Consider the following 14438-nt stretch of genomic DNA (forward strand, 5'->3'; position numbering starts at 1 on the left):
TTAGTGTAATTTCTTAACTTTTGGCTTAATTCAAACAAAAATATATCAAGGAAAAAGCATAATTTTATTCTAATACTTAATTTACATGTATAAAATATATGCAAAACTACGAGTGTGTACCAAGTCATGTTATTAACCTTGTCAAATGTAATCCTATTAAGGAATAAAAAATAGGCTAACACTTATGTCCTCTATTCAATCCGGTTCATTATCAATTTTGCTCCCTATATTGAAATTTTGGATCGGCCAATACTTCTATTACATTTCAATTTTCAAAAGAAATTGTCCATTTTTATAACATTTCAAGTCAAGATATTACTTATGTAATGTTGGATTCCTATTATTCCTTAATCACAAATATATCAGGCCTTGTTTTTTTAGCTAATTTCAGCTCTCAATCACCTCATTTCAGTTAAGTACAGCTCAGCTTATTTCAGCTATATTTATCTCAACTTACTTCAAATCAACTTAGTATAGTTCAACTCAGCTCAATTAAACCCAAAAGAATAGAGCCTTAGTTAATTAGTAGTAGAGTTAGGTTGTTAGGGAACACTAGCAGGAGTTAAGGGGTCGTCCCCACCAAAAGAGGAAAACTTTAAAGTTTTTAGTTAAAATTTTTGAACATTTTTCAAATTTACCCTAATATTAGTATAAATTTTAGCTCTACCACTAATGACAATTTGACCATAAGATCATTTATGCATTATACAATCATAATACAATCCCTAGGAGTATATACGTATACGGTATATCCTACACTCTCCCACCTACCAAAGATGCCGAAGCAAACGGCAAAGTGATTATACATTTATACACGTAATAAATTATTTTAATTATTACCAATCATTAATCAACGTGCGCCAGTTGTACATGATTTCAAGTACGACTTTATTTGGGCTAAAAATTAAATAATGTGGGCCACTTAATGTTGGGCCTAAAGTGGTTTCAGCCCAATCATTTATTTCAGTAAAATGCAAGGCTCAAATAGCTCCGAGCAAACTTACAAAAACAACTTGAGTTTAGAACCATGAATATTCCATGATGCTAACAATTTGTGTGGTGTACATGTCCCATAAAAACAAAACTCGAGCGGTTCTTGAGCTTTCCCGAGCTTAAAAAATTGAGCTCATTACTGTATTTACGAGTTGTAATCCAAGCTCGAGCTCAAACCTAATCTATATATAATTGTTAAATACTCGTAATTATTTTTTTTTTTTCGAAATTTTTAATAACAAGATTTGAAGATTATATATAAAAATATTGGTAAATCAATGAGAATATTGATTACCTGTAACCCTTGAATGACTTACCTGGTATACGTGGTTTGTAGGTTATCACGTATACTCGAGGGTTTACCCAGTACACACACGAAAGTAGCGATTGCAGGTTCCCTCATTACCGAAAAAAATATCTATCTTAATGTATACAATTGGACACCTAAATTAAGTGACATTAACTTTAAAGATGAAAGACCTTGAGAATATTTGTTGAGTGTTGAAATAGGCTACAATTGTACACACCTTGCTTTAATTAACCAACCAAATAACTTTAATGTTACTTAAAAGTTAAAATCATACCAAATGACGAGATTTGAGTTCAGGTCATGAGTATTATCCTTATAACTTTACCGCTGCTTATGCATAAATGTCTCAAGTTAAAATTAAGTCGCATACATAATTTTATCGAATTATACTCTATTGAATTATGTACATTATACATCACAATACAGAGATGAACATGTACATTATACAACAAGTTCATGAAGAAAAAAGGATGCAGGCTAAACAATTGAACTTCCATCCCTATTCTTTCTTCATGATTCACTAGAGAAAATCGGAACTATGCTCTCGGCATTTTTTTTTTGTACAGGCTTTAAGTTGAATCTAATGACCGAAAGCAACCTCTCTTAGTCGCCGGAGTTCATTAAGTCGTCTAGTCGAGTTGTATTCCTTGGCATCTTGGAGTTCTACAGAGTACGTTCTTCGTAGAGCATGTACTTGTTTCGTTTTTGCACTATCCGGACAGTAGTCGTCCCCTCTCAGTAGAATCACTACCTGCATTTACGATTTAGGACGGTTTTGATGCTAACGGGATTTGAACCCAGGTTATGAGTACCAGTGCTAATAACTTTACCAACTAAGCTAATTGACAACATTCTATTTCTAATTATATTTAATTAGTGTAGATCCCGCACATTTGCGTTATATATGGAGGTTAGTTATTATTTAAATATTTGAAATTGCTACCTCATTATTCATTAATTTGTCATATATCTCGTTGTATTTCGATATGAGAAAAAAATGAACTATATATGAACTAATCAAGAGAATTTAGTAAAACTTTTTTTTTAACATAAAGCTAATGATTACAAATAATATTTTTTCTCAAATTATGTTAAATGATTTTTTTTTAGTAACAGTCTATTGTTTTGTTTTATACAAAATATGTCAAGTCATTCTCTAATACGGAGTATATAATATTATATATAACCAAAATTTAGAAATTTACAGTTTATAAAATTATAGCGAGTTTATCTTATTTTAATTAAAATATTATAATTTAGATTTTAAAGAAAATATTATTATTTGATGAAATTATTATATTTTGATGAAATTTTAATAATTTAAAAAAAGAAGTATTTTTTTTCTTATTTAGCTTGATACATTCTGAAGGGAAAAATCTGGAGAATTTTATTCTCTTACTGTAATACTCCGTATAATAAAGGATGGAAACATGCCTGATTCATTCGGGGTCGAAGAACAGGAGTCTGTTGTACACACAAGGCCGCAGTCAAGACCATACGATCCAATTCCTCGTCATCATAGTCATCACCAAGAACAGGATCAACCAGCTTCTCAAGATCATGCGCATCAAGCAAAGGCTTTGCCTGAGAAACCATGATAACCGTAATCAAATTAACTCGATAAAGGAAATATAGTTGGAGAGGCGAAACATAGGAGGGAAACTGAAACATACCCATAGTAGAATGCTCTGTTGTTCACTATTGAAAGCTTTTCGACCAGATATAAGCTCCAATAAAAGCACCCCGAATGCATAGATATCGGTTTTTTCATCCACTATCCCGTGCATGAAGTACTCCGGTGCAAAATAACTGTCATGTGACAAATTAAACCAACAAAAACGACATTAACCATTGCCTCAATGACTCCCGGCCATGAAAAATCGTTCATTCAATGGTCCGGACCAAAGACCGGACCGGACCGCGCAATTTGGTCCGGTCCACGGTCCACCTATTTACATAAGTTTGGTCTTTGGTCCGGTTCTGGACCAAACCGAACGGACCACGGACCGGACCGTGGACCAAACTTTTATAACGAATATCTTTGAAATGGTATGATTTACAAATATTTCTCCTAATCTCATAATATTACTTTGACATATACTACTACTCTAACAAAAAAAATCTAGGTCATTAATATAAATTAAATATAAATTGCACTAATCATCGAAATAATAAAGTAACAAAAAATATATTATTTGGTCCATATGGTCAGGTCCGGACTATACATTTTTAGGGTCCGGACTGGACCGGACACGGTCCACCATTTTACTTTTATTTGGTCTTCGGTCCACTAAGTTTGGTCCGGTCCGATCCGATCCCGGACCAATGAACACCCCTAGCCAGATGTAAGTTTGGTCCGGTCCGGTCCGCTTCCGGACCAATGAACACCCCTAGTCAGATGTACGCAACCTTATCTTAAGAGCACCCACAATAGAGAGGATGGTTTCATCCTCTTATTTTTTCTCTTTCTTTCTATTTTTTTGACACCTCATTGCCTCTTTCATCCACCTCATTTCCCACTATCTTCATCCTCTTCATTTCTACTATCTCTTTTTTCCTCCACAATAGAGAGGATCATCTTACTATTATATATATTTAACTTATTTATATTTAATATTATAGGTTACTTTTTATTGTTTTAATAATTTACAAATTAATAAAACTAATTTTAAAAAACGTTTGTGTTACTAAATTAAATAACATATAAAATTCATAAAACAAAATACATCAAATTCATAATACAAAGTAAGATATAAAATTCATAAAACAAAATACATGAAACTTAACATTAAATTGTTATACATATTTTTAATTTATATTCGAGCCTTGAAACATAGTCCATATATGTTCAACCAAATCGTTTTTCAAAGACATGTGTATTTGTTTGTCATGTAGCTCTCCCCTCCTAGCCATAAAGTTGTGTAAATTTCATTCCGCGTATATTCCAGGGATAACAACAAATGACTCGGGAATATTGGTAGATGATTCAACATCATTTCTTATTACATTTCTTATTACATATACTCTATACAATTGATAAAACCTCGCTTGCAATTGATAATCGTTCGGGCTAACAATTGATAATAGTTGTAGTAATAAACTCATCAACTTAACTAGGAAAGGAAAGACATGGAATACATTAACTTAGAAAAGAAAATGGAATACATAAAATTATTGGTACGTCTAAACGTGTAGCTAGAGTACATTTTCATGTACCTAGTGTACATTTTAGTGTAGCCAATAATAACAACACTAAAGCAATACAAACATGTAATACTAATTAAAAAGATAAATATGGATGTATGTAAAATAGCAATTAAAAGTACATTTGAATAATTTTTTTCCAATAATAAATAAAAATTATAAATAAAAATATTATCCATATGGCAAATAAAGATTAGGTTGTGGGCACAAGGGCCAATATCTCATTTCCTCTACTTTCCTCTAAAAGTAGAGGAAGCACCCATCTTCCTCTATATAAGAGGACACACAAAATAATTCCCACAATAGAGAGGATGTCCTCTTAGAGGAGAGAGAAGGTTAAGAGGAGGCTCAATCCTCTCTATTGTGGGTGCTCTAAATAATCTTGAGTCGACTTACCCGAAAGTGCCTTCGAATTTGACTACATTGTGATGTGTACATTCACTTGGTAACCACTTTCCAAGTCCAAAATCACATATCTGAATTTATTGAAACAAAATACTAGTAAGATCGGAGTACGATACAAAGGATGATCTACCATCTTACGTACCAGATACGGATTACAAATTACCGTTTTCTAAACTCGTAATATATAATTATTGTCGGTCAAAGTTTTTTTGTGAAAAACGAGGGCTACACCTTAGAAAACGAAAAAGTACCTGAGGGTCATAGTTTTCTGTAAGCAATATGTTATCAGCCTTAATATCGCGGTGAATGATTCGCCTTTGACAGCCTTCATGGAGATACAACAGGCCATCAGCTGTTCCTACTGCAATTTTATACCTAATGCTCCAATCTATCTGTTCACCTGAACCTGTCGCGAAAATGAGGACTTTTTTGACGACCTTAACAGCAAAAATCGTAAGATTAAGACATTTTTGGAAACTCGAAAAATGGAACTAACAAACCGTGTAGAAGGTTTCCGAGACTCCCAAGTGAAGATAACTGTAAAACAATGTGCAAACCTCCTTGAACTCCATATCCAATTAATTTCGCTGTATTCGGATGATCAACATGAGCTATAATTCCTAGCTCCGAAAGAAAACTGCTAATTCTTTCTTCGTTTGTTCCCCTAGTTAAGCGTTTTATTGCCACCAGTTCTCCGTCTTTTAAACATCCCTTGTACACTTCCGCAAACCCTCCTTTACCTATCATGTTCTCTGCAAAAATGTTTGAAAACAACAGCGTTATCAAATCTGCATACTAACCAAAGTTGGCTGGTGTGAATGGTAAGAGCTCTCATTTCTTAAACAAGTGGTCAGGGGTTCGATTCCTGACTCCTGCGAATAAAAAAGTCAAACTTGAGAGGGGTCAACCCATTAAATTGCTTTCAGTATCCCGAAGGAGATTACCCTAACTGTCGGTAGACCTGTACTCGGGATGGGCTCTCCAAGTCAGACCCGGGCCAGGCCAGGGGAAGGGTCGGGCTTGGCCGGGCCAAGATATGCTTGACCCGGGCCAAGACCCGAGGCGGGCCAATGGCGGGTCGGGTTGGCGGGCTTTACCATTTTATTTTTTTATTTTTTATTTTTGCTAAAATGGCGGGGCAAGGTCAGGCCGGGCTGGAATTTCAGGCCCGGGTTAACAGTTAGCTAAGGCCGGGCCGGGCCGGGTTAGGCCAAGTTGCATAAAATAACCGGTCAAGGCAGGCACAGCTCTAGTTGTCGGTAGAGATACTCCTGGTCAACACCAAAAAAAAAATCAAATCTGCATACTAAACAAAGTCATTGTTGTCATTTATGACTTGAGTTCAGAATCCATCAACATTTAAATCACCCTTGTAGCTTCCTTTCCGTCTTAGCAAAAAAAATCTCGATTAGTTATGAGCGTAAGAAAAAGAGTGGACCTGAGCTGACCTGAGCTAAAGTTATTAGTGGCCTTTTGAAGTTCGGAGAATGAGAAGATTTTCCAAGAAGCCTTCATCTTGCAGATATTAGCATCAACCGGGGAGACGTCTCCAGTGTTTTCTCCAACTCGGTTAATTTTAGAAGTTATCTTTTGTACAGGAGGGATACTTGTTAAGCGTTTCATTATCGATTTCTTTTTCCACGCCTTGAAGAGATTTTTCCATCGAAAATGTGGTTTTTTGGGGATACAAAAAGTCGGACCTTTTAGAGGTGAATCTAGTTCTGATTCCGCGTTTTTCTTACACGCTTCCAGTATTCCTCGGGGAGAATCCTCGTCGTTCTTTTCCTGTTCTATATCAAAGGCTCTCAAGTCTGTGAAAATGAGCACGGTTAGAGCTAGAAGTGAGTATAATCGTATCCACATGGAGGAAATAGGCGATGAATATTACCGTGAGCAGAGGCTGAAAACAGCGAGCCTAAGGTCTTACATCGTATAGGAACCTTAGGAGGAGACGATTTCTTAACCAACTCACTGATAAGAAGGAAAAGAGAAAGTAAGCATTAAACTCGGAACCAAATTAGGAATGAAATCAATACGGAGTACATGTGAATTTGCGTTAGTCTCACATGTAAAATCGTCTCATATAACGCTTTCTATGACTCTATAGGGCCACACAATGTGCCACTCGCCATTTCATGAATTTTCAAGCAGGTACAGAGCCAGAATTTTTCGTACAACGATGAATATACGGCCTACATGCACTCAACCATTTGCCTTCAAGAGTTAAAGCACATTCTGAATAGTAGTTTAAGAGGAGGGTCGTAGCTATGCAGCCTAAGCCCAAGTGTTAACGACACAGAGACTATTTCGTTCAGAACGATCCAAAATGAAAATCGGTAAATAAAAAAAAATAAAAAAAATATGGAAAGCCACTCACAAGCTAGATTAGGATAATCATAAGTCATAATCTGATACGAAATAGTTCAAACTAGGCACACAAATTTACACGCACGAATTTTTGTTTAAAACGGAAGTATATTATATCATACCTAAAGGGTCACTCATATATACTAAGTAAATTCTCCAAGACAAACACACATCTTCAACTATGAATTAAAAAAAAAAGGCTACATTTTTACAAGAATCATCAAAACCTTGTACATCAAACTAACTAGTTACTCGTTCTTTACGTTTTTATTCAATTGAAGTATTTAATCAAACGTAAAGAATCAGTTAAGAACAAGCACGAAAGCAAAACAAATCTACATCCGAATCAAACCATTTTTAACATCAAAACACCCACAAAAACAAAACAAATGATCATAATTCATAAACAAATTTAAAATCTTGGAAAAAATAATAAATAAACATACCCAGAATGTAAATTCTCAGGATCATCCATAAAAAGCAGTGGAAAAAACCCAAAAATTAGAAGAAAATAGAAGAAGAAGAAGAAGCAAAAGCTACAAAAGGGTGTTTGTTTTGTAATAAATGCAAGTCTTATAATGTTTGTTGTTGTAAATGTTTACGTTGGTTTTTTTAGAAAAAAATCCCAGAAATTTGTCACACTATTCTTGTACCAAAAATTTGTCTGATTATCAATAATTGTTTGTTTTTTGTTAAAAAGGTAATTAAAGATGATGATTTAAATGTTTAATTGCCTTATTTTGTGGGTATTTAATATTTATTAGCATTAATGTTTAACTCATCCTGAGTGATTTATTTTGAAAAAAATTGTGATTTTATATTTTTGAACAAATTATGGAGAGCAATTCAGACTTGATCTGACATGTGGAGGAATGTATGGAATTTGTTACAATTGCAACTATCAAATGGAGACTAGTATTTTTATTCTTTTTTTTGGTTGTCGGGCGTAAATTGGATTTAAATCGATTGGAAAAAGACCTCTTATCGTTTATTTTAGTTTTAAAGTTTCGAATTGGAGATAAATATTGGTCTCAAGGTTGGGTGCCGAATTGGGGAATTCTTAATGTGTGACGGATCCTTATAGTTTGTTTGGAATTTGGATCAGATTATCCCCGATGGATAACGTTAAATTAGTTGTCTTAGGTTCAACATGCATGAAGATTCGTTACTAAACGGGTAATTGATAAGGAGAGTGAATAGAGACGACAAAATTTCGGTTTTAGGTATAATCAAAACGATATAACAAAAAGTTATATTTTAGCTCTTTTGAACATTGAATTCTTTCCGTGGGACGTGATCGCATTTGTTCGTGCGTTTATTGTACCTTTTTGAAATTTATAAAAAACGCCTTCATAAAGATGGGGAATAGAAAGCGAAGTTTAAATATTTGAACATATATTTAATATTCATCATGATACGTCAATCATTGAAAATCTAAAACAATATTTTTGATTTTTTTTTTAAATCTTTTGAGTTTTATTATTACACAAGTGATAATTACTAGCTCCCCACATAGAGAAATTCTATCTAATTAATGTATTTTACCTTTTTATCTTTTATTTTCATTTTGCTCTTTTCAATTTATAATATTAAATTAATTATCTGGTATATCATTTTACGTTATTATTATAAAAAATAAGCTACCTTTTCAGTTAATTTGACAAACTCTTTTTTATATTAATGAGCTCTTAATTTTCAACTAACAAAATAAATAAATGATAAAAACAAATCCAAATCAAAACTCGACTCACTCAACCCATACTAACCGGATCCAAACTCCGCCTATATGTTATATCCGTCTCACCAATATTCGTGTGGGCCATTAATCTTGGACCCATTTAGAAAAGGAGTTCTAATCTACCGTGCGAGTGGTTACGACTTACGACCGTCCATGCAAACGTAGTAAGGGGATGTTTGGTTCACGCGTGGGTATGGGTTTGGAATCGGGAATCATACCTGGGTGGTATCGGGTTGGAACTTGATACCTCATACCTTGTGTTTGGTTCAATTTTGGGGGTATGGGGTTAGAAAATAATCAAAGCTAAAAACTCTTCAAAATACAATATTTTTAATAATAATTTTTATACTATTAAATCATGTAGAGAAAATTTAATCAAATAAATATATAAAATGATTTTTTTTACAATTGTTTTTATCACTTTTTAATATTGTAATTTGATCTGTGGGTATCAATCTCATACCCACCCTCTCTCGGGTATTTAAACCCATACCTCATGGGTTTGAGGTATGGGTATCAAACCTTCAATTTTGTCAACCAAACACATGGTATGGGTTTGGTTCATTCCAAACCCATACCTCATACCTATATTGGGTGAACCAAACACCCCCTAAATGAGCTGTAAACATATGAATAATGCATGCAAATAATTCTCGTTAAAATCCATGGAGGAAAGAGAAACGAACAAAACAACAAGGAAGAAACAAGAAAATGGCGGAAGATAATTCTGATAAAATACCATTGCTCCACAGTATCGGTGGCGGTGATCGTAGTGGCGGTGGCGGTGGCGAAATTACGAATGTTCTCATATTTAGCATCTTCATTGCCGTCTGTACTTCCTTTGTTGGTGGTTCCACCGTATGCTTTCATTGAATCATTTCCTTTTATTTTTTTAAAATTCTGTTTTATTTTTATATATATTTAATCCATTTTTTTTATTTCATTTGTAGGATTAATAGCTTTTTATTATTATTTTATTTTCTTAAATGTAAGAGATGACCATTGTCATTATTAAGATATTAAATCATTGATTAGACCTGTCTGTTTAAGCGTTTGGTTGAGATGATTTTCTTAAATGGGTCAACTAGTGGTCAAATCAGGTTGGGTCATTTTGGGTTTGCAAGAATTCGGGTTTGGATAATGTTATTATCGAGTTATTTACGGTCAATGATCAATGTGCAATAGTAAACCTTCGGGTTGGGGCATATTGGGTTGTGTCAATTGGGGTTACGGGTCAATCAAATCCTCACTTTGGTTATCAGATGGGTCAATTTTGTCAAATGACTATATGAAGTCAGAAGTTCAATTTTGCTCTTGAATCCCAAAGAGGGGATTCGAGTGAGGGGTGTATTAGGACTGAAAACGGCGTCTTAATTAAGCTTAAGACTGTCTTAAATGAGAATTTGTGTTAATCGATACTGGATTGAGTACCTTACATATGTATGAAGTTATCTATGACCAGAATTATGGTATGAGACCGTCTCATTGAATTTTAATGGATATTGGATTGGTGTCATAGCAAGACGGACTCATACAAGACCCCCAAACTAAGTTTCAGGAATAGGAACATTTTTGGGATTAAGGCTCTGATGTTGTTGTTGTTGTTGTTGTTGTTGTTATAGTACGCATATTCTGCTCCGGTACAGTCTGCAATCATCTCTGACTTGGGTCTCTCTACAGCAGATGTGAGTTGCTCTTTATCACTATCAGACATTTAGTATTATTATTTCAGTGCTTCATTGTGCAGTGTAATACTAGGGGTATATATACCGTATACACTGAATTGCAGGACTCGGGAATTTTAATGAGAATGACAGCATTGGATATAATTGAAATACTGTCGCCTGTGTCTCAGCTCCTGCTGCTGCACATTGGATACTAGAAAATTCTTCATTTTTTGACGAATTGACGTTTGTCATGTAATATGAAACTTCTGTTAGGACAAACAGTTGATAATTTTATGTGTACCGTACAGTATTCACTCTTCGGATCAATATTGACCATTGGAGGATTGTTTGGCTCGATTCTGTGTGGCAAAATAACAGACTATGTCGGTCGTAAGGCTGTAAGTTTTTGTATCGTCTCTTTTTTAAGAGAGTTCTCCAATCAATATTCAGTATGATGATGCATACTACCTGAATTTGGCTGTTTTCCTGCAGACTATGGGCATTGCAAACATACTCTACATTATCGGATGGCTTTTAATAGCATTTTCTCAGGTATCTTATCTTTGCTCTAATGACTGTCACGGAATGTCAACGGTTTTATCTTCTAATCTGACTTGATATGCAAGGGTGCTTGGTCACTTGATTCCGGAAGACTAATTTTGGGATTTGCTACTTCCCTCGGTGACTACGTGGTATGCCTTATACCGCGTCAACTTTCTGAAGTAACATAAAGCTAATACGATGGACATTTAATTTAAAGCAAGTTTTTCGTTAACAGGTTCCTGTGTACATAGCAGAGATAGCACCAAAGAATATCCGTGGTGGATTAGTGTTTATGTCTCAGGTGCGCATCTAAAATCTAACCCGGTGCCAAATAACTTGTTAAATCTTAAACTGAAATCTTTATTACTGAGTTTTCAGCTGATGTTCTTTACTGGAATCGCATCAGTTCTTCTCGTTGGGCTTGTAACTAGATGGCGCATGTTAGCTTTGATCGGTAAACACATTTTCAGTTTAAATTTTTTGCTTCTGTTTCTACGGTGATATATTTTCGTAATCTTTTCAGCTATGCTTCCATGTGTGATACAACTTTTGGGCATATTCTCCATTCCGGAATCTCCTAGATGGTTGGTATGTTAGCTATACTTCAATGTTAGAACATTTTTGGGGTCCCAACCCATATTTTACGTTTCCCCCCAAGGAAGCGGTCTAGGGTGTAAGCGGGAATCTCATTCAGTTTGTGGGTTTTCTTGGTTTTGTTAATCTGTTTTTGTTTTACACTGTAAAGCGAAATGAGAATTGCTGTTTCAGGTGAATGTTGGTCGTGTTGATGATTACGAGACTGCTTTGCAATGGTTAAGGGGAAAGAACACGGATATATCTCAAGAAGCAGCTGACATTAGAGTAAGCACCTAATCTTCTTCAAGGAAAAATCGTCTGTCTGTAAATGTAAGATTTGTCGATTTCAGTGTCTTCAGGACTACATTGACGGCGTTGAAGATATTGAAGGAGATAGCTTCTTTAATGTGTTCCGTCTAAAGTATGCATATGCGCTGACAGTAAGCTCTATAACTCCCTAGGAATATTTACCAGGTAACTTCTTCACGACTTTCCTTGACACCGGTGTTTTACTTACATGTCGATATTGTTATAGGTAGGCCTAGGCATCATGGCACTATCTTCATTTGGCGGAACAACTGGAATTTTATACTATGGAACTGAAATTTTTGAATCAGCTGGTAAGTTGATGACTGATGTTTCCAAAGAAAAACAGTACGCGAGTAAAAAGCTGAACTAACATATCGATTGCAGGATTTTCAGGTACTATAGGGACTATGACGATGGCTCTTATTCAGGTTCTGCACCTAAGCAAAATAATTTATCGTTTACTGATTCTTAGACCGCCTTCAACTGAAATGTTATAAATAACCTTACAGCTTCCTCCAAGTGTTCTTGGTGTAGTTATGATGGATAAATTCGGAAGATGGCCACTTTTGATGGTAAGTGTTACTCATACGAGTCATGCCTCATGGTTCTCTTGTTTTTCTTTTTTACGAGTTAGATTATGCAACTCATGGATTCCGCTTTTGATTTTTAGTATTCTGCTGGTGGGATGTGTTTGGCTTGCCTTTCGGTTGCATTATCATTTCTTCTAAAGGTCTGTATTACTCAAAACAGCGTATTTTCCTGCTACACCCTTATCTTGGACGTTCATTCCGACTTCTACAAGTAATAATCAATCATGTAATGTTCATTGTTGAGCAGGAACATGGGTGGCTCACATTTTACAGTCCTTATCTCGCTTTCATAGGCATATCGGTATGACTGTAGTTTCCATACACTGTATCGCGTTTTTCTCTCTTTTATTTATGTAACTGTCTGACTGTCATAGAATTTTACATCAGCTGTCAGTATTCCTGCAATCCTGCATACATGACAAATAATATATTTATGGATTTCGGTTGGTTCACCAGATATTTTCTGCAGCGTACCCAATTGGCATGGGCGGGATACCATACGTCATAATGTCAGAGGTATGTGTTGTTCTGAATTCTGATGCATAGAGCAGGAGGCACATCCATATATAACTAGAGTCTAATGACAGTCGTGTCTGTGTGTGTGCGCGCGCGTGTGTGTAGATATTCCCGATAAACATAAAGGGAGCAGCCGGAAGCTTAGCGATTGTCGTAAGCTACTTGAGTGATTTGATTGTTTCATACTCATTTAACTTCATGATGGGTTGGAGCTCTTCAGGTAAAACAATTCATGTTTCCTTTTCATGCCCCTTATTCACATTTCGGAGTATATCCCGTTAACACGTGTCGATCTATGGATTCTTTTTGCAGGGACATTTTTTATATTCACATGTATCAACCTCTTTACTTTGTTTTTCGTCGCAAAAATGGTCCCAGAGACGAAGGGACGAACATTGGAGGAGATACAATTGTTACTAATATGGTAACACAGCACTATTAAGGGTAAATACAACAAGGAATACGTCAAAGCCTTAATCCCAAAATGATCTGGGATCGGCTAACATGAATCAACATTCGATCCATGGATTCTTTTTGCAGGCACATAATGTAAATTTGTAATAAAAAAATCGAAGTTCTTTTGTACACTTACATGTGAGTAGTTAGGAGTTAGGACTTGGGTATATGATAGAAGAAGAAATCGGCATAATTGTAAACTAGTATAGATCCCGCGCTACAGCGCGGTATTTTTTAGATTTGATTTATAAAGAGGCGGTCTTAATAAAAATTATTTGCATAAATTAATTGTAGTTTCAATTTAATGTTATAATGTACTAATATAATATTAGTAAGAGGTAGAAAATAAAATAACTACCGTTAAAAGACATTTAAGTTAAGTTATTTTATGGTAGAGATTGAGAAAATAAGGAGTTTGGAATTATTATATTATATTATATATTATTAAGAAGGTAAAGATTGATGAATATTGTGTAAATCATTTCAGTATATATTTATTTACGGTATATTTTTTAGTGTAGCTAATTAGTAGAGTCAATTAAGAGTGAGTATATTTAGAAAAGATTTGCCTAGAATATATTTAGAGAATAAGAATTAGTCAGAATATAACATTGAGCGCAATTTTTCAGTACATGGGCGGGAATTTTGAGCGGGAAATTTCAAGATGTGTTAATCTTTTAGTATATAGGGGATTAGTGTTTGTGATGCTGTTTGTGCGTATATAATAATAAAATTAGCTTACTAAACAACAAACAGTCTTAGAC

At 34.8% G+C, this 14438-nt stretch overlaps 2 protein-coding genes across 2 annotated transcripts; one reads left to right on the forward strand and one right to left on the reverse strand.

The window, feature by feature from the left end:
* Positions 1–1860: 1860 nt before the first annotated feature.
* Positions 1861–7754, reverse strand: LOC141621082 (receptor-like cytosolic serine/threonine-protein kinase RBK2). The gene is made up of 9 exons (XM_074437795.1): positions 7726–7754; positions 6801–6883; positions 6361–6723; positions 5413–5664; positions 5164–5318; positions 4904–4983; positions 2977–3112; positions 2738–2887; positions 1861–2054 (listed from the first exon to the last, which is right to left on the reverse strand). The coding sequence occupies exons 1-9, from the start codon at positions 7752–7754 to the stop codon at positions 1884–1886; spliced, it is 1419 nt and encodes a 472-aa protein (XP_074293896.1). The 3' UTR covers positions 1861–1883.
* A 1900-nt stretch (positions 7755–9654) lies between these two features.
* Positions 9655–14436, forward strand: LOC141619641 (sugar transporter ERD6-like 5). Its single transcript, XM_074436660.1, has 19 exons — positions 9655–9875; positions 10640–10702; positions 10993–11082; positions 11177–11236; positions 11311–11376; positions 11463–11528; positions 11606–11681; positions 11751–11815; positions 11996–12088; positions 12154–12243; positions 12339–12423; positions 12497–12540; positions 12622–12684; positions 12783–12842; positions 12950–13003; positions 13159–13218; positions 13324–13438; positions 13531–13877; positions 14371–14436. Exons 1-18 carry the CDS (start codon positions 9729–9731, stop codon positions 13644–13646), a joined length of 1413 nt encoding a protein of 470 aa, XP_074292761.1. The 5' UTR covers positions 9655–9728; the 3' UTR covers positions 13647–13877; positions 14371–14436.
* Positions 14437–14438: the final 2 nt, after the last annotated feature.

The sequence above is a fragment of the Silene latifolia genome, chromosome X (assembly GCF_048544455.1).
Source record: "Silene latifolia isolate original U9 population chromosome X, ASM4854445v1, whole genome shotgun sequence".
Lineage (NCBI taxonomy): Eukaryota > Viridiplantae > Streptophyta > Magnoliopsida > Caryophyllales > Caryophyllaceae > Silene > Silene latifolia.

Excerpts from the sequence above, each read along its gene's own strand:
- LOC141621082 (XM_074437795.1), bottom strand. The coding sequence starts at position 7,754 with ATGGATGATCCTGAGAATTTACATTCTGG. Across the intron at positions 6,884-7,725 it reads CCTGAGAATTTACATTCTGG|TGAGTTGGTTAAGAAATCGT; the intron begins GTATGTTTATTT and ends CCTTCTTATCAG. Across the intron at positions 2,888-2,976 it reads AACAGAGCATTCTACTATGG|GCAAAGCCTTTGCTTGATGC; the intron begins GTATGTTTCAGT and ends ATGGTTTCTCAG.
- LOC141619641 (XM_074436660.1), top strand. The coding sequence starts at position 9,729 with ATGGCGGAAGATAATTCTGATAAAATACCATTGCTCCACAGTATCGGT. Across the intron at positions 11,816-11,995 it reads CGGAATCTCCTAGATGGTTG|GTGAATGTTGGTCGTGTTGA; the intron begins GTATGTTAGCTA and ends TTGCTGTTTCAG. Across the intron at positions 13,219-13,323 it reads CATACGTCATAATGTCAGAG|ATATTCCCGATAAACATAAA; the intron begins GTATGTGTTGTT and ends GCGTGTGTGTAG.